The 27,206-nt window shown below is 38.7% G+C and overlaps 1 protein-coding gene across 1 annotated transcript; it reads left to right on the plus strand.

Moving 5' to 3' along the window:
- The first annotated feature begins 8,206 nt into the window (after positions 1–8,206).
- LOC135466417 (uncharacterized) lies at positions 8,207–12,808 on the plus strand. Its single transcript, XM_064743870.1, has 6 exons — positions 8,207–8,286; positions 8,639–8,757; positions 9,806–10,000; positions 11,158–11,352; positions 12,093–12,256; positions 12,697–12,808. The coding sequence occupies exons 2-5, from the start codon at positions 8,652–8,654 to the stop codon at positions 12,227–12,229; spliced, it is 633 nt and encodes a 210-aa protein (XP_064599940.1). The 5' UTR covers positions 8,207–8,286; positions 8,639–8,651; the 3' UTR covers positions 12,230–12,256; positions 12,697–12,808.
- The last annotated feature ends 14,398 nt before the right edge of the window (positions 12,809–27,206 follow it).

Here is a 27,206-nt window from a genome sequence, read left to right on the forward strand (position 1 = left end):
TTTCCTATGGCAAGCGTGCGACTTATAAAGCCTCAAGCAAGCTCTGAAGCGATTTATAGTTCATAAAATGAAAAAAAAAAAAAAAAAAAAAATGACGGCCCACTGCAGTCACATTGAAATATCTTTCTTTGCATTAGACACTGTAGATTGGGGATCACAAACGTAAGTTTCTGAAAAATTCCAGAGCGCGCAGGTATTCACCAATCTATTAAATAAATATATAATAAATGCAACTTTCATACTTATAATTCCGCTACAAGTAACGTGTTAAATGTTAATGATAGACGACCACGTGTGCTCTCAAGCATGATTCACACAAGGTATACATGTAGATGTCAAAAGTTACACATACAGAGACAACCACGTGTGCTCTCCATCAGGATTCGCACAAGGTATACAAGTAGATGTCACAAGTTACACATACAGAGACAACCACGTGTGCTCTCCATCAGGATTCGCACAAGGTATACAAGTAGATGTCATGAGTTACACATACAGAGACGACCACGTGTGCTCTCAAGCAGGATTCACACAAGGTATACATGTAGATGTCACATGTTACACATACAGAGACAACCACGTGTGCTCTCAAGCAGGATTCACACAAGGTATACATGTAGATGTCACAAGTTACACATACAGAGACGACCACGTGTGCTCTCAAGCAGGATTCGCACAAGGTATACAAGTAGATGTCACGAGTTACACATACAGAGACGACCACGTGTGCTCTCCCTCAGGATTCATACTAGGCATATATGTGGTTGTTACAAGTTACACATACATGTACCATACCTTAACAATTCTCCAGTCTAATTCATGAGTATGTCCATGCATTCTAAGTATGTTTCTAAAGAACCCCCCCCCCCCCGCCCCATTAAAAACAACAACAACAACAACAAAGATTAGAACTCTTCCTCGAAATGCTACCTATTTTCAGCAGTTTGTACGTTAGTTTGCTGTACTATTAAGGCTGTCTGACAGACTATGTCAGAAGTACGGATTATGACAAAACTTATAAAATTTATGTTTTAGATAAGAAGACAAACGTTATTCCCAACGAAACTTTGACAACATGTATAAATACATACTTGGAAATTTCAGCAAAAATATTTTTCTTATTAACTTTCATCTTCATACTGCAAATTAAAAACACAGCGCCTTATTTAAAAACACAAGACGCCCACACAGTCACCGTGACACTGTCCAGACACCAAGTCACGTCACCTTGGCAACACGGACTCGATACTTATTTCTTTTATTCTGTTTACACTGCATATACTCATATTTTGGTGTATATCGGCAGATATAGTCGATGTCAGACTATTCTCCCTGCCCCATCCTGGTTGGATCGTAATGAACATGTTATATTTATTTATTTATTTATTTGATTTGTGGTTTACGGTGAGGAAGCCAGTCCGAGCTAAACTTGAACTCACAGCGACCGCATTGGTGAGAGAGTCCTGGGTCATTATGCTGTGCTAGTGCGCAAACCAACTGAGCCACGGAGGCCCCTGAACATATTATAAATGATATTTATGTAAACATAGTGATATTGCAAACACTAATAGTGTTAGAAAATAGTGTTGTTGTAAACACTGATATGTATGTACATATGTATGCTAACCAGCCCTGTTTCCCAACCTCTCAGTGCTGAGCGCCAATTAAGAGAGGCTTCAAGTTGTATTGTTACAGAACTTTTGCCAAATGCATCATTTTACAAAACAAGCATATAACTCCTCTCGTGCAAGTCTGAGTAGACCCTGAAGTGAACAAAAAAGGTTTCTGATTATGGTGATGATAATGATTGTTTTTGTCCAATGTTAAAATACATGTATTGTGGAACGTTCTCCTCTATAGTAGCAACAGTAAATTATTATTGTCAGTATGAACCTCGTTCCCCTCCCCCTGGCCCATTCCCCAGTCTTTGTAAACTGATCTGTAAATTGTCATGTCATGGCCAATCTAGCCATGGATATATATAGTTTATACAAAAATATATTGAAAAAAAAAAAACAAAAAAGAATAGAACATCTTAGCTGACATGTAGGATCTTTTCATGTTCAGGGCACACAGACTTGTACGCAAATTATAACCGCTCAATCTGTTCCATTATAATCAATGTTTGGTAGACGCCAAGCGCTAATTAATAATAAATAATACTTATTTCCCGACAAACAGGAGTTGGTATCCGGATACCAAGCAGAGATGTATCGACTAGTTATATTGCCAAATCGGCCGATCTTCGGATACTCTTCAAACTGAAGTATTAAGCCGTAACAAGTCTATACCAAGTGTTGTATGAATGAAACACTTACTATAGCAATTTTCGATGATTACAAACTGTTGTATGAATGTAACAATTCCCATAGCCATTTCCGATGATTACAACTTAACGACAATACCATGTGGTCATGAAACAGTAACAACTTTGTGCTAAATGTTGTATAAATGTAACATTTCCGATGGGAATTTCCGATGATTACAACTTAACGACAGCACTATGTGGACAGGAAACAGTGACAACTTTGTACCAAGTTTTGTATGAATGTGATATTTCTGATACCAATTCCTGATGATTAAACTTCCCTACAACACTGTGTTGTATGAATGTACAACTGACGATGTGTTGTATGAATGTACAACTGACGATGTGTTGTATGAATGTACAACTGACGATAGCAGTTGGTGGTGATTGCAATTTAACGACAGCGCTATGTATGAACACGAAACAGTGAGAAGTCTGTAACACGCGTTGTATGGCTGTGCCTTGTATGTCTGACAGCTGAATATTGAGTATATAGATGTAGAATCAGAGACATATTTACATATATATAGTGCAAGGGGTGGGTGGGTGGGTGGGGGCAGGACTTCAAAACACATATACAATCATTGTTTGCAATAAATACTAAACCAGACGTATTTGATAAGGGGGGATGACATAAAAAGTAATCAGCATGGAAATGAGCATATACATTGGATGCCATAGATATACATCTAGTCTTGAGACAAACATATTTACAAACGAACACGTATGTAACACAAAGACATAAAATAATCACGGCAAACATAAATGTACAAAATATAAAATGTACAAAAAATACAAACATTAAACAAGGAGATAGAAGATAACATAAATTTCGACTGAGGGAATAGTCCTTATCCTATTTTTGTTTGTCAGACACCTTCGAAAAAGGTCTTCTTCATTCCCCATACTTTTCAGTTAAGTGATGATTTTGCAACATTTTCCATAATCCGCTTAAACAAAGCTTTGTTCGTTTACGTTTGCCTAGAATATATATATCGTTCAGTACTGAAGAACTTTATTTATTAAGTTAATTATGTATTCATTGTTTAATGTCACACTCAATAATTTTTCACGGGGTGAACCCCCGACCATTGGTAAGTTACTTACAAACTTTCCCACCTGTGACGTTGAGATTTTAGTGAAAGGCAAGTAGTCTGTAACGAACATTGAAGACAGAGTGTCGTTTCACTGCTTATTGACATTAAGTCTCTGTGGAGAGTGAGAACGAGTGAACCCACCTATTCACTTTCCAAGATCAATATTGAACCCGCAACTGGTGTCCCTTACGATTAAACTGCAAACATCTGTTAACTACTCAGTCACAGCCTCGCGCTGCCATGCAACATTGCCGATTACAGTTTGTCGAAGTCTACTAGTATATCTGGTGTGTATTTGAGAAGTGCCGTTGAACTGTGTTTTATATTTGTAAATTGTCTTGCAACCGCAAAATACTCCGGGAAGAACATGTACTATATAGTTAACTGTTGTGCGGATTACTATGGTTATATTAGTGTATATTCGTCTCGACTACCGCTGTTTGTAAACTTCATAGGTTTTGACGAAATAGTTACAATCCTTTAGATAAGCACATGGATTAACGTAAGTGGTAATCCTTCTCTTATGTACCTCAAGGCGCTTTCTACACTGTGATGATAAAGTCAAAGTTACATAGCCCCCAAAGGATTATATTTAATGAATAATTTGTCTTTTTTCTATTTTTGTCTACACCGGTGGAACGGATTTACATTTCGTGTTAATTAAGTTTTTTTTCTTGCATACGTAAATGCCTTTTTTGGGCCACAACGCTGGCTTAATGGTGTTGAATTTTTATGACATCTGAATTGTATGTGATTTAAAATAGTAGCCTGTTACTTTTATATGGCGCTGATGCTAGGCCCTCAGTTAGAACAACAATCTTGAGTACATCATGTGTAGACATTACCATATCCACTTGCCTTATGGCTACAGTATTTTCCTTTTTCCATCATTACCTCCACCAAAACAAGGTATTGTTTTTGCTGCCGTTTATTTATTTGTCTGTCTGTGTGATGGTCTGTCTGTCTGATTGTGTCTGTCTGCCTTTCTGTCTGCCTTTCGGTCTGTCCATCTCTTCATCAGCAACTTTAGGGTAAAGTTATGTATGAATTTAGATGAAAGTCTGCACACAAGTTGGTCATGGCCCAAAGAAACAATCCATTGCAATTTGGTAGTAATCCAAACTCGGCGTAAATTCGGTGTGTATAAGGAAAATACTACACAAACGTTGGTTTTCAATCGCCCAACTCACCTGCGTGAATTCCCATGTAAATGTTCCCATTCCCATGTAAATGTTCCCATTCCCACATTAATGTTCCCATTCCCATGTAAATGTTCCCATTCCCACGTTAATGTTTTCATCCCATGTAAATGCTCCCATTCCCGCATTAATGTTTCCATCCCCATGTAAATGTTCCCATTCCCACGTTAATGTTTCCATCCCCATGTAAATGTTCCCATTCCCACGTTAATGTTTTCATCCTCATGTAAATGTTCCCATTCCCACGTTAATGTTTCCATCCCCATGTAAATGTTCCCACTCCCACGTTAATGTTCCCATTCCCATGTAAATGTTCCCATTCCCACGTTAATGTTTCTATCCTCATGTAATTGTACGACACCGCCGGGATAACGTATATATAAGGGAGCGTTTTCGGCGAAAATGCAGCTTTGTGAAAGTTCTGCTGGTCAGTTTGCTTGTAAGATGGAGTTCACAAGAGCCTGTCTTTCGTCAATATTCCCGTCAGATACATTTATCTCACTTATTGGAACCTTAAGATGACTCTTTTCGATAAAATTGTTTGATTACACTATTGCATAAATTTTGCATGATGTAAGATATGCTTCATTCTCCCAAATGAGATTTCAGAGGGTCTGGTCGAAAATTTACCATGCTGTCTTAGACATAATTAAAACTTAGTCTTAACTTTATCTTGATATTATTAACAAAACTGTCATGAATGTTCAAGTCACATTATAGAGCAGTGAACTGTTTTAAACTTTAAGACTATATGTTTGATTTAAGAAAACCTTCACCTTCCTGAGGCCATGCAATATTCTTGCATTTACAGGCGTACAGGTCGGTCTTATCGCGTGTTTTGTCCTCTACACGTCAGCGCTGTATCTGTCAAACAGCTTTGTTTTCAACACTAATTAATTCTGATTTCCTATAGCTTTGTTGTTGGTGGATATTGAAAACCATCTCCTTACAATTTACACGAATGTAACTGGCACATCAATACCCTCCGATCTTCACCAATCGAAATATTTCAAATCTCTGCAATCTTTCCTTCCTCCATAATGCTGGCAGTCGTCGTATAAGAGAATTATTCTTGAGTACATCCATTAAGTTAAAAAATAAGTAATCATGTCAGATGAAAACAGATGAAACCAGATGAAAGCAAGCATAAAGATGGAATATGATATGTCGTTGCACAGCTCATTGAAAGCCTTGTAATTTTCCATCTGAGGTCCAGAGGAAAATCGGTCACGTCATTGAAGGTAAGCATAAAATGTCAGTTCATACAATACATAATAATCATGAGTTAACTTACCTGATACAGATGTATCAGGTAAGTTCTTTACATTCATTCATATCTGATCATTTCAAACTCTTCATACACTTTAGACACTTCGAACTGTAAACTTCTGACGGTTATTTTATTCCCGGCTGACGTTACTCAGTAACGTATTGTCCATCAGTTAGAATATACGTGAAACTCATTGCAACAGTAACCTAAACCAATATCAGTTAACTTGCAAAACTGAGAGTATAAAAAATGACAATCTGAAATGAATATCACACCATGGAGAATATATATTAAAACGAAGGCCGTCTTCTGATAATAAGAAGCAAACACACGACAGAAGCACCCTTTGCAAGGACTAACCAATTTTGACTGTCGTTATGCGTTTATCTTTATATATAAATGTGTGCCGCGCATTTTTATATCTGCATCATATAAAAGGGAATCCTATACAATGGTTCATGGTGTATTTTGTACATACAACTTCCGAAATATACTGTAAATGTATTTACTGAGCGATGTCAGTAGACTGCTGAGGTATTAGAGAAATGTCAATGGGGATGAACGTCTCCCGGACGACGTGTAATCCATCATGACCCCATTTGTTTTTTCATTCAATATATATATATATTATTCACTTCTTCAAAACCAATACAAGACAATGTTACGGTTCCGTGCACAGAATGCTAATGAAAACTTGTTTTTACACAGACGGCGACACTTATCATATCTCACAAAGATATGGAGATACTGGTGCCTGAGGGGGTGGGGTGGGGGATGGGTGGCCATGGGTCTGACGTTACCTCGATAACATGTGTATCTGCTGGTAGCTCAAGCATGTTGATATAGCTTCAGATACGTTACTCCTGGATAACTAGGCTTAAATATTTGATATGGTTAAATATGGTTGAATTTAATTCATATGTTCCATGCCATGTAAATGGCATGCCTCAGTTTTGTATAATTTTCTTCCAAGAGGTAAGTATAGGATGCGCCTAAAAGCGAACCATTTGTGACGTCAAAAACGTTTTCATACGCATTACCCAGTTTTTGAATCGATGCTGCACTTTCATAGGCCCTCAGCAATATTCCCGACACGTGCGATCGGATGATCGGTTATGGAGAAAATGAATAAAGAGATATTTAGATACATACATTTCCTACACAGTTAGGTGTAATGTACTATCAAGTAATGTTTTAATACTCACGTTAAAACATGAATGAGATACTTCACATAGGTTGTCTTTCATTTAATTCGGTTCTGTTTAAACCCAATGTTTCCTGAATATATTGGTAATGACATTTCAGGAACATCACACCGATCGTCTACACAGCAGTCATCGCCGTCCTTTATCGTCACCTTAACCATTGCCATGTTAATTACAATCATAATTACCGTTTACAATGCCATACCCAACCCAAAGCACTTCTGCCGCAATCTCCATCATCATGACTGCTGTCATTATCGTATTATCATTTCAATTATTACCTCAAGTATCATTTCGAACATCAGCATCATTATCATATATATATCGCTATCTTCATTTCACTCAACAGCGTCATTTTCTAAAATAATGCTGTTTTCCTGCAGAAATATGTATAGATTGAATATGTATATTCAAACATGCTACAACCGTTTTAAATTTCCTTGAATTTTTACGCATGCAGTTATGGTTACACCAATTTTGTGCTTTATGAAAATACTCGTCCCTGTCCTTAGATAAAAGTTACATTTCATAATAGTTTTAAACATATAGGCCCTATAATTGATCATGTCCACTAAATATCGCCAGAAAACCATGAACGAATTCAAAAGACTTTAGGGTATACTTAAATACGCTACACTAATAAAAGAATCATATATTTCCTTCCAGTATGTATTACATAGCCTGCGGGATAAGTCTATGAAGACTGGGTTTTTATTGCATGTACCTTCACAGTTTTTAAACTCACTCAAGCGTTATATATAACATGCCACTTTCCGCTTACATCGTATAGCTGTTCTGTAATTATGGCTATGTATATACACTAATGATTTTGAGATGTGCACATAAATAGGCGTAGGCATGAGTTGAAACTAATTCACCGCTATCTGATGGACACGACTGAATGGTTTTCAAGCAATTAATAAAATTAATGTCGTCAATTAACAATACATGTGTACACATTCAACACAAACGTCTCTAAATGACTGGTTTTTGCTCCTGGACCAAGCTATGTTTTAGGTGATGTTAATGAGCTTCAGAAAACGAGTGGCTCGGGGCAGTCGCGGGTGACAAGTGAAGTCTTAAAATGTGCCGTAGGGGAGGGAGGTTTTCAAATTGTCGAGATATAAACTAAGAGGGCAAATATAATATTGTTCAGACGGCAGAATCACAGGAGAAGTTCGGCAACATCGGTACACTAACCTGGACAGTAAGAATCTTTATTTCGAATGAATCACTGATGACGTTTGAACGCCACTTATTTCAGCCATATATAACATGGTGAACTTTATTTTGAAACCATATAAACCTGTGTTAAAATGTGGAAAATGCCTACTTCTCTTTTTAGGCAAATTTTGTGGATGGACACTTCTCTGCGTTGGAGGAGTTCCATTTCGCTTAGAAGTTATAATAAACCAAGAACAACAAAACCGTGATTTTTAGGGTTTTAACAGTTTAGGTCTTACTTAAAATTCTGCCCTGGATTTGCTCAGATAGATAGAAAAGATACGTTCTGCAAAATTTAAAGCAAATGGACGTTTGGTGTATTTTGACGTTTTCAGATTGAGTTTCAACATGGATTTCAAACTGTTGCGTCTTCTCCTTCCAATCATGGCCACGGTTGGCTTGGTCGTCTCTCAGAATGATCAAATGAATGCTGTCCCATTGGCCGAGCTTTTGCGTAAGTAGAATTTAATCTGCATAGTTATTTGGGAGAGGCCTACAGGTGATGTTGAAAGAAATGTGTCGATTGGTTGTTATGAAATTGAAGTCGTGCAACAATTGGGATTCGAAAATGGAACATAACTTCAACAGATTCATCATATTTGTATCAACGAATTTATTCTTTTAGGTTATCTGAGTTGTTCGTGTTTAATTGACTTACGTGTGTATATGGAAGATTTACTGCAAAGACCAATTTTAAGCTTTTTCAATATTTATGGACAAGTCATGTCAGGCTGCTTGAGATTATCAGATAGAAGTTGGGTAGGATTAATGGTATTCCAATCAATTCCAAAACAATCAAAATTGATTAAGCGTATCTTATACCTTAAGATGCCCGCCTCCTGAGTTCTTCCCAGTTCATCTGGTCCCAGTTGTTCGAAAGTATATTAGCTAATACTAGTATTAAGCCACACTTTATATCTTAAATTTTAGCCAAACTCAGCAGCCGACGCAGTTCTGCAAAGTCAAAGTATAACAGCAGCAGTTTGAGTTCATATGTAATATACTGTTACACAATTTTTTTCGGCAAAATATATAAATATTTGGTTTAAATTTAAAGCTGGGATTAAGTCTTCAACCAGTTTTGAACAACCGGGTCCTGGCTCCTTTTGCCATACCTGCCATTTTCGGTCATACGGATCGATCTGGGTCGACACCTGTTCCGGCTGATCCTCTTCTGAGTTTAAGGCAGATGGGTTTTAAGCTAGCTGCCGAAGAGCTGTGGTTTTGTCTGGTCTCTGCCTTGTTTCCTCCACTCATAAACTCTGCTGTATTTATTTGATTGGGTGCACGAGGTGTCGTGTCTCGTGTCTTCGACATGGCGTCCTTGTGAATCAGCACTTTACTGTAAATATGCCAGCACCGAGACTGGTCTGCTTCAGACATTCACAAAGTCGCATTATAATCGAAATAATAATTCAAAAGTAATGTTAAAACCCAAACCCATGTATAAGCACAAAGCCAATATCCTCATGTTTAATGAGTATATGTACATGTGTTAACAGAAAAATGCAGTGGTATGGATGCGGGTATGAGTGTAGGGTTGAACGCAGACTGCCGCACATATGCCGTGTGCCCGGAGCGCTACAACATGAGACAGTTTCCTATCCAGTTTTGCGCGCCAGGAACTCTGTTTGACAGCGTCCTCAACCAGTGCAATGCTCCCGAATTCGTCGACTGTGCGGGGTCAGGATTAGCCGGTAAGTTCGGCATATTTTTAATGGCAAAACTTTGAGATCACACTCTTTCGTCGCTGAAGGAAAAAAGTCCTCCTCTGTATCATGTGATTTTTCAAGTATGATAGGCAACTTTTGCTAACATAATTTTACTGACAATCTGTCTCCCCGTGTTCCGGAGGCACAAATGACATCTCTGCGTAAGGAACTTCTTAAAGGGATACATAACCATTTCTGATTGGCAGGCGTTGGAGACAGGCATGTCTAGGCTATGCCAAGCTTGAGCTGAATATTAGCTAGGTCTTTGACAGATTTATTCAAGCGTGATCAAAGCTGAACCGTTTAACCCTTTCGGCCAATCATTGCCTGTTTTGTCTTTGTTTAAGTTCACAAATCTTCAGCTCCTCAATTTTCTCAATCGGTCATCAAATCTAAATAATTTTCGAAAATAGTTGATAACATCTCTGGCAGGTTTTTGCAGCGGATTATGTAATAATACGCAAGTAATGTAGCACCCATCGGTCAACGCAATGAAAGTTGCCGTGAAATGACATAAAATCCGTTCCCGAATTTTGTAATAAAATTTTCATGTAATGTAATAACATAGATTACAAGAGATATATGCAATAATCTGTCTTTATTCAAGTGCTCAAGAGAAGCCCTTTGTTTCTCTTAACGTTATTTTGTCTAGGATACGATGAAATGCTCGATAGAAACCGTACACCTTCGATAAGTTCCTTTCCAACATTGAAACACACGACCGTTCACAAATAAGCCGTGGCTGTCAATACGGCTTTAGTCAAATCACCAAAAGAGTCTCTTGGTTATACAACCCATTGGCATGACAGACATGGTTACATCAGGAGTTTATTTGTCCGTCTGTCTGTATTTCCGCCTGACCGACAGTGCGTTTGTCTGTCTGTCTTCCTGTCTTTACGTTACGCGTGATATTGCATTACAAGGACGTTTATTTTGCCTTGCACTGTGAAGGTTAGATTATTTGCATATTATTAAATTAAGTGATATAACACAGGTGACATGGTTCAATACGACCATTTTAACCTTTCTTACCTTTTCAACATTTAATCGACATCTGTTGTTATTTCAGTCACTTCCAGGCTTTGCAAAAGGCACATAATGAAACAATGATTGTTAAATGTTTCCTGTCGTTTGGCCTTCAGATCCGTGTGCCGGTCAGGCTGATGGTAATAGGGAAGACGCCATGAGGAGTGGGCCAGCCAAAGGTGCAGTTCTCGTTTGTCAAGAAGGCCGAACTGTTGGTGGAGTCAGTTGTAACCAATGCGAGCAGTATTCTCCCAACTCAGAAACAGGTTGTTCTCCAATCCCAGACTGCGTCCGGAACGAACCACAATTCAGTAAGTACTTTTTACACCAGCTCAAATAAACGAGCGCCAGTTCCACAATAAATCTTCGTCTTGCACTCAGGCCCTTCGCAAGGTGAATGGACCATGCTGAAAGATTTTCAAAAAACTATTCGCCCATAGATGAGATACACCAAGCAACATATAGTGGTTAATGCAGCTAAAGTTTACTATTCAGTTTAAAAGCCCGAGTCACTGAGATACCTGCCTGGCCATTTTCCACGAACACATTAGTACTACTACTAATAACCTGCGGATGGTCGTGGGATTCCCCCTGATTTCCTCCCACCATAATGCCAGCCGCCGTCGCATAATTGAAATGTTCGTGAGTGTGGCGCAAAACCCCAGTCGAAGAATTAAATAAATAAAGTACTTCAGTTACCATGCGATATAGATGGCAACGTGTCTGGCTATCTGTAAGCTATCCCTTCTTCCGTTAGTGTCTGATGTCGGTGACAAGATATCTAGCTGACTGTGAGCTACCCCTGTTCACTGTGTGGTGTCGACAAACGTGTCGGGCTAACTGTAAGACACTTTTCCTCACCCCTCAAGTCTCCTTATTCTGGACTACACCGGACTCATTTACAGTCCAGTAATTGCTAGTTATCGTATAGTCAGGCATATCATTTTATGGTAATAAATCAATCATTCAGTACAAACGGGGTTTATTATATAACAGTAGACGTCATTTTTTGGTTCCAAAGTGATATTCTTGTTCCCATGTTGATTTTCAGCTTGCAACCTGGAAGTGAACCCAGAAAACAGCGCCCAGTTCATTGCTTTGGCGCCAGGTGGTAATATCGTAATGGATTGTTCTAACGGTACTGTATTCAACCAGGAGGCCTGTGGGTGTGTTGTCTTCGGTTCTTAGTTTTGGAACTAAGCTTCCGGTATGCAGGTACAGGATTTGTAAAGCATAACCTTAAAGGCATACAGAATTGGTTTTGATTGGCAGAGGCATATCTAGGCCCTGTCTGGCCTAAGCTGAATTTTAGGTGTGGGGGATTTATTCAAGCATGACCAAGGTCCACTGTCAGCCAATCAGTGTCGATTCCGCACTCCTTTAAACAAAATGTTTACCGTTATATTCACAAAGTTCTGTTCCCAGTAAAATGAAAAGTATAATAAAACCCAGCGTGGAAGAATTGTTTTAATTCGCACCACGACACCATATTACTTTGATATATCCTTTTTGAGGTAATACATTAACGAATGAATTAATCTGCCAAATGATCATTCAGTCGATTGAAATAAATGAACCACGAAACTTAATTGATAAAAAATGTAAATAAATGGTCCAGCAGATGACTACAAAACTAGAAAAACATTTTGTTCCAGGAAACCCAGTATTGACGACTGGCTACAAAGGAAGTTAACGCTGGCGTTTCACAGAAATAGAAACGATATATTAGATGGAAAAGAACTCGTTATTTTGTTCAAACAACAATACCTGTCTCTTGGAAATAAAATGAGTAATGCATCAGTGAAGAATGAGCCTCTATACATTGACTCTTGTCTTCCTTATTGTTAAATATTGTGATGATCAACGTGATTTACAGCCACCGGATATGGCTGAAAGATTTAGAATGATACTTGATTTCGGATAATGTATCATTACGGATAATGCACATGTATTTGTATCAATAGTTAGCATTTTAACAGTGAAGTCGATAAAGTCAAAAAAAAAAAAACAACAGTTCACAATTCAAGTCAGCACAGTGATGTAGACTGTGTCTAAGAGTGCTATTACTCGGAATTACATACATTCAAATTATGGATTTCTAATTTGGGCCCGTATTTGTCAAGCTGCTTAAGGCTTTTGTCATAAACTGCAAGAACATAAAAAGACAAACTAAGAATAAGAAAAAAACAGTTGGTACATTATTCTTTTGTAAAGAATCAGTCTACAAATTTTAAACTTCCTACAGCAAAACATTTTAGTTGTACCTGTATTTGAAATTTTGACTTAAGTCTTAAGACGCTTGATAAATATAGGCCCTAGTCTTTATGGTTCATAATGCCGGTGACATGGTACTCTGACGTCTCGACAATTTTTGTTTTTTGTATTCACCTATATAGACGAAATTTTTGTGGACATTATTTAAGTAATGTTTCACTTTTTGGTATTACGAGCTATTCCAACTTTAAAACTGTGGCTAGATTGAGATCAGCTGGTACTGAATTCAAAATACCTAAACTGCAGCTATACATATGGCTCATTAGGCACACCAAAGAATTCAAACTTATTACCAAGTTGGCTTATTACCAAGTTGGCTCCAGCCTAATATTTCAAAACCTTCTTTTCACATCAGGGACTGATTCCACAAAGACATTTCTGACTTTGAATTTGAAATACGATCTTAAAGCTTATTTTCGGTTTAATAAAGTAATTTTCTCCACCACATCAGTGTTATCAACCAAATGTATACAAATTTCAACTTTTAACTTAAATATTAACTTAGGTCAGAAATGGCTTTGTGGAATCGGCCCCGGGGTCCAAAGCCTATATGGGATCATATCACTACAATGTTTCGGGGTCACATCACCACAATGTTTCGGGGTCATATCACTACAATGTTTCGGGGTCACATCACTAGAATGTTTCGGGGGTAAGATCACTACAATGTTGCGGGGTCATATTACTACTATGTTTCGGGAACATATCACTACAATGTTTCGGGGTCATATCACTACAATGTTTCGGGATCATATCACTACAATGTTTCGGGGTCACATCACTAGAATGTTTCGGGGGTAAGATCACTACAATGTTGCGGGGTCATATTACTACAGTGTTTCGGGATCACATCACTACAATGTTTCGGGGATAAAGCATGTTTCGAGAATGCACAATAAGAGCATATATAATTAACAAAAGTTTGACACAAGCTGGGAAATAGTTGCCTTCTTTGCAAAAATTTATATCTTCAGGTTTCGTACACGACAGGAATGCTGGTCGATCTTTCTTTAGCGTTGACATAATAGCTCGTTGTAAATGTCGTGCTAAAGAAAATATCCTTTTCATCCACAAAAATGTCTCAGAAAAAAAAGGTAGATAACATGGAGTTGGAACGAAGCATTTTGCATGAAGCGATACAGCATGGGCAATTACCATTTATAAAACTTGTAAAAACACGTCTGCACCTTCGTACTTCCTGCAAGCACCCGTATATGTGATTCATCACTCATGGTGTGTTATGTAGAATTCCGTTGTCAATGTGTACGGTAAGTAAAACTTTTCCAAAAATAATAATAATAATAATAAATGCATATCATTCATCACATACTATTATTACTGATCGCGGGTCTTTCGTCCACTGGGGCTTTTGTCTGACCCCCGAAAACTTTACATTCAGTTATTTTTTTAACTTTCTTAAATTACATTAAATGCAATTCATTATTTGAAAATGGACTTCTGCACCATATCTATAACGCCGATGTTTTTGTAAACTTTTATTTTCTGTTCTCATACACACACTCATCAGTGTAGCTCTTATAACTTTGTACAAGCCCTTGGGATGTCGCCGTGGCCGAATAATACAAATATGGTCTATAAAGCTCACCAGGGGCCTCCGTGGCTCAGTTGGTTTCCCCCAAGTTCTGCCCGGTTTCCTCCCACCATAATGTTGGCCGCCCTTTTATAAGTGAAATATTCTTGAGTACGGCGTAAAACATCAAACACATAAATCAAATAAATATAAAGCTCACCATAGATTTCAAATATTTAAATGCATTTAAATTTAATCAAGACGGTGCCCAACCTTATGGTAATGCCATAAAATCCCGTACTGTAACAAGTATTACAACTATTGGGTCCCCGTAACGTAACAGTACTGCATTATCTGTAGAAAATTTTCTGGTATCTGGTAAAGTGCTGTGGGTGCCTTCGGGTTCTGCGCAGTTCAAGGTTTTGAATTTGGAAAGTTAAACTGATATAGTCCAGGCTGGTACATTTTGGTAAGCTTTTGGGTTCGCAAACTTTCAGTTACATTGTAAGATTAGGTAATGGGATTAAACCTGAAAACAATTTTTTTTAAAATTTCCCATCTATGAGGAGGCCGGGATACAGAGGCAGATACCGAAAGACCGGGTGTGGTAAGGCGGGGATTGGCCCCAGTGCAAAAAACTGTGCACTTTACGAAGCGAAACTGACTCTAGCTGTGAGTGACATCAACTGACACATTTGTAAGGCGACTTCTTTGTTCAGTTCTGTTTTACTGTTCGTTTCCTGTTACATGGCAACCATGCAACTCATAAAGTTCCTGGGGGGCCTCCATGGCAGAGGATTTAGCACGTCAGCGTGGAGCAATGATCCAGGAGCCTCTCATCAATGCGGTCGCCGTTAGTTGAACTTCAGCTCATGCTTGCTTCCTTTCCAGCTGCACGTGGGACCTCTGACAGCAACCTGTACACGGTCGTGGGTTTCTGTCCGGTTTCCTCCCACCATAATACTGGTCGCCCTGGTATATGTGAAATATTCTTGAGTACGATGCAAAACACCGATCAAATAAGTAATATAAATAAATAAATTACAAAAGCTTCAAACATGCACTGAAACAATGTATATGTCATAAAATCGAAAAATGAATACCACATGTGCGCTCCAACAAGATTCACGTATTATTTCGCTACAGTTGCCACACACTACGTAATACCATAGCTTAACAATTATCCATTCTAATTCATGATACTACTTGCTCTGCCCGGTTTCTTCCCACAATAATGTTGTGAAGTGAAATATTCTTGAGGGCGGCGTAAAACACCAATAAAAAAACACCAATGAAATAAAATAAATAAAATAAGTAATTCATGTTAACACCTATTTAATGCAATCCTATATCTTCTCTCACACAAAAGTATGTGCCCAAAGAAAAAAAAGAAGCACAAAAAATCGAATTCTTCCAAGTCTTGCAGCCCGTTTTTCATAATGACTTCTGCAGTGACCCGCGGCACGAGGACGATGCGAATCGCGCGCGAATGGCTCCGTCCTCGTGCCGCTGCCCGCGGGACGAGGAGACGAGGATGGTCACCGTTCGCGAGCGAACGGTACAGTCCTCGTCCCCTCGTGTCGCACCCCTCGGATACGCGATTTGCATCGTGCTCTTGTCATCATCCGGTTGCCATAGACTTCGTTAGTCAACTGTTCTATGAAGAATGCCTGGCAGACTATGGCAGAAATACCGATTTTAAACTTGCCAGAATATGACAAAACTGATCACATTATGAAGTTTAGGTTTTACACATGAAGACAAACGTTAACCAAAACGAAACTAGTTTCAGATATTTTTCTGGCTAACGTTGATCTTCTTACTGTAAATTTAACATTGTGCCTCGTTTGAACGGAAAATTGATGTTTTTGTCCGGAAGTTCATTTTTGGAGGGCTATTACTACGCTGCATCTCTTTTATGGTCGTATATCTTATATGAGTGATTCGACCAAGTTTAATATTTCTGACTTGGAAATTTACAGAAGAGTGAAATTTTAAAATTTGCACTTTCTTACCGTATCTCTGTGGGGTCGATTCTCCGTCTTATCGTACCAGGCCCCTTGAGAATACATTCCAACTGAATGCAGATGTTCCAACGGAATGCTTCATTTCGATGCATTGCTCAGAAACATGCGAGACTCAGGATTACTCATAGTGTAAAACATATTACATAATGGACAGAATGCACTCGGCCAAGGTTACCCATGATGTAATAATTATTACTGTATGGGTAGTACAACCCGTAGTGTAATAACGTTACACTACAGGTAGCAGCTGTTAGACCTACATGTAGCCTGACAATGCTACATTGCGTGTAGCAAGTAGCAGTCTTCCTTAATTTGATGGATTTGTGTTGAATCCGAACTAAACAATGCCATCACTGATATCTTCAATACCATAGATGGAAGGTACAGGACTGTTCGGAGTAAACCACAGACCTTTATCATGTTAGTGACGAACTTTTCCACGGGTGCATAACGCACAGATGTTCAAGCGTAACATACAGGACACGAACTTCGTGAATGACCGCTATATACATGTTCCAACGAACGCGCCACTAGCTGGCTTATTGACTCTCAGGACTAGTACAGTTGAAAACTGAAAAATTCTCCGTTCAGGGCATTGTGAGCCCGAGTGTTTGAGAAACAGGACCAGTCCCATATATATGCTTGGATATGTGTATTTATACTCCGAATAAGCCAGCAAAATGTACTTAATACAGAGAAAGTATGTAAATGGCTTACATGGATAGTACTTAGGCGAACTTTTAAACAATAAGCGAGTTTCCAAGCATGAGTAGTGAAAATGACCAATGGAATAACGTTTTCATATTGTAATGTCAGACTTCCTTATATGTGTTACATTTTGTATTAGACATTTTCGAAGACACAGTTACATTCAGCCTCTGAGAAGACAGTTCCTTCCGCACAGTCCATTAATGTCCTCGTTTCCGCTCCGATTGCAAAGTACTGTTGTGAATTGCTGGGGTTCATTTCCAAATGACAATCTAGAATATAACAGACCGACTTTTTAGTACCATTAGACCTGGGTATTGTCATTATATAAAAAGATACAGGATTATTTTATTAAAACAAAGGTATATGCATAACGGAATCAGAAGTGGGAACGTATGGAAATGGGAAAGCATTCACAGGGAGCTGAATACGTACTCTCCCTCCCGATAGTTTCTCTAGAGAGTACCGATTCAAACGTGTTGACAAAATTCTCTTTCAAGAAATGGCTTACATAAAGTTTTCTGAACAAGCGCAACTGACCACCAATAACCAGGGTGTTCCAAACTGACATTCTGGTGATGTATTTGTGGTTGTTGATGTTGGATGCAAAAATAGCTTCAGACTAATTATCTGCGTCGACATATTTAAAGGCCACCGCAGAGAACAATACGTTTACAGAAGTTTAAATTAAGTAAATAGAAAGCCAGATGTAGATCGGTAAGCCTGAAGAACAAATGAAGGAATGTTAACTTTGGCTAGCGAGATAACTTTGCGCAAAGGTTATTCAGCAAGGGGGACCTCCGTGGCTCAGTCGGTTAGCGCGCTAGCGCAGCGTAATCACCCAGCAGCCTCTCACCAATGCGGTCGCTGTTAGTTCAAGTCTAGCTCATGCTGGCTTCCTCTCCGGCCGTAAGTGGGAAGGTCTGCCAGCAACCTGCTGATGCTCGTGGGTTTCCCCCGGGCTGTGCCCGGTTTCCACCCACCATAATGCTGGCCGCAGTCGTATAAGTGAAATATTCTTGAGTACGGCGTAAAACACCAATCAAATAATAAATAAATATTCAGCAAGGAAGTTATATGTCCCATCAAACTCACGTTCATCAGACACGGTTCTGAGACATTCTGCAGTAAGTGCAGCTATAGTTTGGCTGCCAATAACCCCATGTTCATTGGCAACTTCGCATACAAAATGTACTGAAAGTGTTCTCTTGATGTTGAGCCAAACCTTACCTATATTTTGTCCAAATTGGGTCCTGTCGCAGTTGGGAATAGGAGTACAACCTTCGGTGGTGCTGACGTACTGTGAACAGATGTCACACAAAGCCCCGCCCACTGTCCGCCCCTCGAAACACTGAATGATGGCTGTCTGGTTCTCCGTGCTCTGGCTAACGTCCAAGTTATACCCGTTAGGTTTACCGCTACATGGATCTACAGCCACATAGGAAAAATGAAGATGTGAAATTCTAAGATTACTACATATATTAAATTAACTTTACCAGTCTGATGTATTCATAAAACGCGGTGTGTCAGTTGCGCATGGTCATCAGAGAGGTAATGTATGTGTGCTGTAGTCTACTAGTCTATTAGTCTATTATATTTGTGCTGATTCGGTTGCCTTGTTTCGAAATCAGGAGAGGGATCAACCAATCTTCAGCATAAGAATCTGTGCTTTACGCAGAAAGTGTAATCTTTTATAGCTATAGTTTTGTTATATAAAATCCACTTTCAAGATTACATCTATCACTCTGACAGATTCCGTTAGTCTGGACTCAATATTACAATTTTGATTAGTTCATAAGCGAATGTGAAGTGGAATGTATAGCAGTTTGAATTGCAAGGGAATTTATGTTTTCGATGATTAAGTTAGCTAAAGATGGGCCAACGAGAAAGGTATATATATACTTTCTAATATATAGCTCTACATGCATATCAAATTTCAGTGGCATCCGCCCATTATCTCTTTAACATAACTTTAAAGGTTTTGCAACAAAGTGACATATAGAATAACAAATCTTGAAAACAGCTGCGAATTGCAGTTTCTCCGAGGATCTGTCCGAATTGAATATGTTTAATATTCCCATCAGGAACAATACACTTTCAGCTAGGAAACCAAATAAATAACTAGTCCTACCTGCCAGGCCGTTTGCATTACAGTCAATCAGGTGAGCGTAGTTACACATGCGCATGTCCATATCAAAGAGCAGGCCTGGTGCACAGTACTCTATGAAAGGTCTGACGAAGAAGGGATCTGGGCAGCGGGAAAAAGTCCTACAGTCCGAGTCGAGGCTAACAGGGATTCGGAACGTGGTTCCGCTTTCTGGAAGTGCCCCACATTTCCCTGTCACACAAAAAATACAACAGTTCCAATTTTGTTCGTTAAACGTTTGAGGTTGCTTCTCTAAATGGCTTCGCCTTTTTCAGACAGTGTCGCAGGTGTAATCTATGTTTCAATGTCTGTGCTAAGCATCATGTCAGTGAGACTACAGTTGCTGTAAATCCGTTTTAGAGGCTTTTTTAACCGTAACTGTATCTACATTGTGCATGTGTAAGGAGCATATGTAATGGCCTCCGTGGTTTGTTTTGCGGGGCTCAGTTGGTTAGCGCGCTAGCACAGCGTAATCACCCAGGAGCCTCTCACCAATGCAGTCTCATGCTGGCTTCCTCTCCGGCTGTACGTGGGAAGGTCTGTCAGCAACCTGCGGATGGTCGTGGGATTCCCCCAGGCTGTGCCCGGTTTCCTCCCACCATAATGCTGGCCGCCGTCGTATAAGTGAAATATTCTTGAGTACGGCGTAAAACACCAATCAAATAAATAAATAAATGTAATGATTTGCTGAATAAAATACAATTTACCATGTTAAATAGCTGTACACAATGTAACTTGGGCTGCATGCCCATCTACCTAATGTGTCGTGGGATACATCCCTATCTACGCATGTTACATGCCTATCTGGATACTGTGTCATAAGCTGCATGCCTACCTACACACTGTGTCGTGGGCTACATGCCTATCTACATACTGTGTCGTGGGCTACATTCCTACCCACATATGTAGGGTTGGAACTACATGCTGGTCTACACATATGATCTCGTGGACTACATGCCCATCTACATATGTAATTATTTAAAAACCTGATTTGTGTTTTACGCCTTACTAAGAAATATTTCACTTATACGACGGTGGTCAACATTATGGTGGGAGGAAACCGGAAAGAGCCTGACAACGTGCTATCTTGAGATACACGCATATCTACATATGTAGTATCGTGGACTATACATATATGGTGTCGTGGACAACATGCCTATCTGCATATTGTGTCGTGGGTTACATGACTGTCTACATCATGTAGTACCGTGTACTACATGTCTGTAGTACCTCTATCTATGGTGTGGTGGACTCCTTGCCTGTCTATATGTCTAGTGTCATGAACTACATGACTATCTACATATGCACTGTCGTGAACAACATAACTGCCTACATATGTAATGGACTATCCACGTATGAGGTGTCGTATACTACATGCCTATCTACACATGTGGTGTCGCAGACTACATGCCTAGTGTCTTGAACTACATACCTATCTGCAATATGTAGTGTCGTGGACAAAATGCCTGCCTATATATTTGGTCTCGTGGATTACATGCCGATATACGTATGCAGTATCTTGAACTAGATGCCTGTCTATATATGTAGTGTGGTGGACTACATGCCCATCAACATATCGGTACCTAAGAGCAGGCCTGGTGCACAGTGTCGTGGACTGCATGCCCATCAACATATGTAGTGTCGTGGACTACATGCATATCTACATTATGTAATGTCGTGGACTACATGCCTGTCTACATTATGCAGTTTCGTGGAGTGCATGCCTGTCTACATTATGTAGTGTCGCAAACGACATGCTTATCAACATATGAAGTGTCGTGGACTACATGTCTGTCTAAATTATGTAATGGCGCAGACTACATGCCTATCTACATGTGTATTTATTTGACTGGTGTTGTACGCCGTACTCGAAAATATTTCACGTATACGACGGCGGTCTACAAATGTAGTGTCGTGGACTACATGTCTGTTTACATATGTACTGTCGGGAGTACAAGCTTTTCTACCTACCAGTGTATGAGCTGTCGTAGATTACATGCCTATCTATATAGTTATGTAGTATCGTGAACTCGTGTCTACACGTATGCCGGAGTATGCGGTGTCGAGAATTTGCGGTTTCGAAGGCTACGTATTTACGTCCAGATAGGCATTGTGGAGCTCTGTATCTGGATGAATCGTTACGTAGTTTGTTGGCGTTGCATGTATGCATTGATATCTGGAATTATGAGCTTCAGAAGCCACTGTTACTTGAAATACACCGGTAAATAAATAAATAATTAAGAAAATAAATGAATAAATAAATAAGTAAATAAATAAATAAAAATAATTAAATTACGGCTGCTCACTGAGTATTTCACTCCATTGGGCTTCGTTAGCGGGAGTAGACGCAGACGTTGTATAAAGCATCACTGTCGCGATGAGAACCAGGCCGAGAATGTTAAACCCCATCTTTAAAGTTGACCTGGAAACAGAATAATTCGTAAAAGAAAACCATTTATTATGTTTGTTTTATATAAGCATCAGATTCTATTAGAATAGTGTTTATCTTTCACAAGAAGCTACATACCTTATTTTTCGTCACGGATGTCGTATTAGGCTTTTGTAGATGTAAGGCACTTTAATACAGACCATGCATTTATATACACAACCCAGCAAGAAACACTCCCTGTTACTGCAGTCGTGTATTTATGTAAAATCAAAGCTAAACATCAAAGATCCTCGGGCTATTTTGTACAGGTCAGTGAATCCACTAACCCCAATCATGCCTTTTGTCATGGGAAAGTTTTTTCCTTGTCTCATATATTTTTTTATTATTATATTTTTGTATTTGTTTATTTTATTGGGTGTTCGCTGATTTTATGTTGCCTGGTAGGCGGTATATATCCTTAACAATCACATCTTTTAAAATTTGTTGTTGAAAAAAAAAACCCTGAAGCTGACTCAATCTTGAAGTAAAATCCTTCTACAAATTTGCACTTACCTTTAAATTTTATATTTATCTTCTTTATTGTTAATGGCGTTAAATACAATTAAATTTGTAGGGCGGATCTGGTGGTACACGTACATACTGACTGGGTGTGACGTCAGATACGTCACAGGTATTTTTTTATTCCTGAACTACATGTTCAATGGTGGAACAGCTTTTATGAAAGAATAACTAAGCATTAAGTGTATAACGTTTATACGAATTAATCTCATAATCCTAGGAAATCTCAGAAAAAATAATGAGATACAAGAAGATTAATATCTTTCAAAAATGCAGTTTATTAACATAACATATACTTTTTAATTTAATTATCAATTGTGTTTAGGAATACACTGTAAAACGGGATATTTTACGTGCAGAAAGGCTTCGATAAAGTTGGAGGATCACCATCCCATAACATGTAGATCATCCTGTACCTCATCATAAAAACAACATCAAGCGATAATGACTGGGTTATTTGTTTTCATGTTCAGCATTAAACAAAATACGCCAGCCGAAAATGACTTAAAAGCGGGTGAAATTACTCTCTGCAAGACAAACCATTATAGAATCCAACGCTTGTAGCGCTGACAGGACGTGGTTACGTAAAATGTACGTAACCGAACGTAGCAAAGAACTGTTCAAATAATTAACATTTAATACTTGTACGGTTTTAGTTGTAGCTACACAGTAAGCATTATACCTAACATATAAATTTCCTAATATGGTTGGTCTAAACACTGTCACGTGATAATCGCTATTTTATCCTAGTAAACGGTTCGGAGCTAATATTGGACGTTTGCGTAGTGACGTTACACTTGCACGTTCCTCCTTCTGGACGGTGTCGCCTGCCTCAGTCATCTACGTGATGGCAGCCTCGGCTGAGTGTGACACTGCTGGTCCGGGACGACTTAGGGATTTAGGCACAATTTTGGATCAAATGGACTGTAAGAATACTAAGCGCGGTCTACAGAATAAAGAGTGAGATGTTTCAACGAGTATTTAATGGAGGATGGTGACAACGGAGACAGCACCTGTGCTGTCGACAAACTCTCGTCTGACGAGCTGGATCAACACCTATCAAAAATCAACCGACGTAAGTAAATAGCAGAATTAATTTTTATCTTCTCTTCGGTTGGGCATTGCTCGGTATGTTCATCAAGCATACAGGATTGACATTCCAACGGATCCGAGATTTACACCCAGAAGTGTAAAGAGCTGTACTTGCCGAATTAAAAGGGGAGGATAACACAATTGTTCGCCATTATCCTTAAATACCCGAAGAAATTTACATCAATAATGCCGTGTCTCCTGATACACCAAAGGCCCTCGATGTCATCTTCGACACTTGCTGGCTGGGTAGAGAGAATTTACGTCTCATAGATATGGACACATTTGATATTTCCACAGGTAAATTCTTAAACAATTTATATCCTGTTTTCAACAACAACAAAAAAAAAATTAAAGGCAAAAATACGTAAGTAGGGTCACAGACTCGGCCTGCATTTTGCCGCACTAAGCAGGTTAGGAGGGGATTATCTGAACATCGATAGGAACTAAAGCCATGCCCAAATGGTATTTGGAATTGTCAACAGAAATACAGTTGCTCTAAATTACATAAGTATGTCTGGTTGGTGTTGTTGGGTTTTAAATTTTGTCTAGGTTCGGTTTGTATAAATTTTCTTTATTTGTGTGCAAGTGGTGCATTGTTAAACCTTTGGTTCGATCGGTGTGACTGGTTAATTCTTTCAATGATTCAATCATACACCAAACTTCACAATTTTTTTTCATAATTGTACACCAGACATGACACCTCACCCAGTCACATTATACTGACACCATGCCAGCCAGTCATGTTTCCTTGTTTTAGCATCTCAGTGCTGAACATCAAGCGAGGTAGTAGCAAAGTCATGTGAGAAGGATTTTTATTCATATGTTGTACGGTAATTAAATTCTGGGTGATTTTTTTATGTCAGCAGGATATCCTATGTTCCCAGAGGCCAGCTATCTGAACTACATGACAATGGCGCACCCCGGTAGAAATTATCTGCGGCATAGACAAGCGGCAAATGTATGTAGCTCTGGAGTCTGCTGTTGAGATAAACACACTCGGTTCCATTTCATTAGGCCTTATACACTGAGGCAAACCTCTAAAGAATCGAAACAAACCACAGGATCCGTGCCACGATGATCGCCACACTGGATTCGGCAAATCCTGTGGCACGTCACACTATGACGATAAGCAGGCATATGTCTGACTCATAAATACAGTCAAGGAGTCACACAAGAGCAGAAATTGAACATTTTCTCTGAACTCAACGCAGCGTGAGAGCCGTGGCGCCGCACTCACAAAGTCTATCAGCTGGGCCAAAATGTGAACGAGAAAAGTAATCCAGATTCGAATTTCGCTTCTGAGGGGGAGAATATTTTTGTCAGATTCACAGTTCGATTGTCCTTTATCGGAATTGATTCCAGAACCATTGGCCATAACCGTTACCGAAGAAATGGTTAAAATCATGAAAAAATTCTCCGTGAAGGATGGACAAGACAATTATGGCGTTCTAAACAACGTTTTAAATCTACCAGACTTCAACATTTGACCAAAGACAAGTCACTGTGTTGTAAATTTCAGTTTTAATAACAAATGATCGCGTTTTAATGACACACAGTAAAAATCCTCTGGACAAGACCAGCATACATATAAGGAAGACATGATGTTTGCTTTCAAGAAATATTTATTTTCACTTAAAGCAAACCTACATCTCTCTTTATTCTTCATAAGATGGCTGAATTACCGTTTTGGATTTAATTTCTCTCATACCCATTTTGTGTTATGTATTACAGCCAATCTTCCATTAAATTATTAAGGGAACTGATTGAACGTCTTTCAACTGGTTCCTTTTTACAGTTATTTATGCTGAATTAAATGTCAAATATGTTGTATTGTTTCTGGTTAGAAAAGGTAGAACAGAGAAAACCACTGGCCTGTAACAAGTTTCTCCTACAAAAAAGGTCGAGATGTAAAACGTACCGACTTAGCAAAAGCAGGTTAATTTTCTTAAATTGCTTTTTCATAGAAGATAATCTTAACTTTTGTTGAGAACAGTTTTTGGTATTTCTGTGCATCATAGGACACAATGCTCTGATCATTTGATCTGACCTATAGAGTGTTTGAAAATCTGTGTGTAAGACACAAGAAAAGAGTCCCAAGTGGCACAGATTTATAAACGGATTCACCGCACGTAAACTTACACATGTGCGAAAAAAACAACAACAAGAAACTGTTGCTTTGGGTTGCGTGAAACGTAGATATTGTGACAGTAACCGTTTTCTGGTCAGCAGTAAATTTGCTGTTTCACGAAAGAAGCATTACTGCAATCGTCTAGTTAAACAAATGAACTTACATTAAGCCTTCTTCAGTATAATAGTGCACCGCAGTCGTGTAAGTGAAATACTCTCGCGTTTGGAGTAAAAAACCAATAAAAATAAGAACACAGAAGAAACTTTTCTCATCAAAAAGTACTGTGAAGGACTATTCATTAACATAAAGACATGTTTCTTCTCTAACAAAAAATCTTCAGTACCATTGATTATGATACAAGCATTTCGAAGACACTTTTCCACTTAAACACTTCGAAAAACCATTTACAGTCATACAAACATTTTGAAGAAACACATCTTTGAAGATCCATGAAGTGTCAAACAGGTATTCTGGAGAAACTCCAAATAACCAGTACAGAACCATTTACCCTCATACAAACATTCTGAAAAAATCTTTGTATATACTCAACAAAATCTTTGAACATTTTGAAGAAAAATTGATAAACAACAAAAAATTTAACCAACCATTTAAAACATGTGTCATTTCAGATTAATATTTTGAATACACATTTACCGTGATCGAACATTCTGAACAAACACAAGTTTAAATAAACTTCCGTGTTTAACGATAGTATTAATACCTCCAGCTCAGAACAAATTTATAGCAGAGGAAAAATAATGTACTTTATGCAATGGCCCACTTGGGAAAGAAGATCAAAAGATCTTTGAAGTGGTTTCCCATGTCCTTGCCTTGTATACTGCTACGAAATTAATCATCCCAACTTTCATAAACTACTTATAATTTGTATCAGACAAAGATATCATACAAATTTAACACTAAGACAAGCACGTCCTTAAGTGAGTTTTGAATAGCGTACTTCTAAAATAGGTTTGCATGTATTTAAACACAAAAGGGCCCGTAAATCAGTCATGGTTGCATGCTTAACATTTTACAGTAGATTTTAATTCCAAATAAATGTATATTGTAGCCTTCAATTAGATGGAGGTGAGCAAAATAAAATAAATTTTTCTGGAAGCACAATGACAGAGTCGTTAAACAAAGCTTTTGAGAGGGTACATGACAACACAATATTTTAAGATACAAACAACTGTGGACTAACAGGCTTGTCGTAAAGCGAAGGCAAATGTGCAAAGCTTGGACTGTAAGAGGGCAGAGGTGAAAGAATTAAGTAGATTTTGTGAGAAAGAATGGCAAATTGCGACAATATGGT

The sequence above is a fragment of the Liolophura sinensis genome, chromosome 6 (genome assembly GCF_032854445.1).
Source record: "Liolophura sinensis isolate JHLJ2023 chromosome 6, CUHK_Ljap_v2, whole genome shotgun sequence".
NCBI lineage: Eukaryota > Metazoa > Mollusca > Polyplacophora > Chitonida > Chitonidae > Liolophura > Liolophura sinensis.

Bases quoted from the DNA above. Each gene is read 5' to 3' on its own strand.
- LOC135466417 (XM_064743870.1), top strand. From the start codon at position 8,652: ATGGATTTCAAACTGTTGCGTCTTCTCCTTCCAATCATGGCCACGGTT. The intron at 8,758-9,805 runs GTAAGTAGAATT...ATGTGTTAACAG, and splicing joins CCCATTGGCCGAGCTTTTGC to AAAAATGCAGTGGTATGGAT. The intron at 10,001-11,157 runs GTAAGTTCGGCA...TTTGGCCTTCAG, and splicing joins TGCGGGGTCAGGATTAGCCG to ATCCGTGTGCCGGTCAGGCT.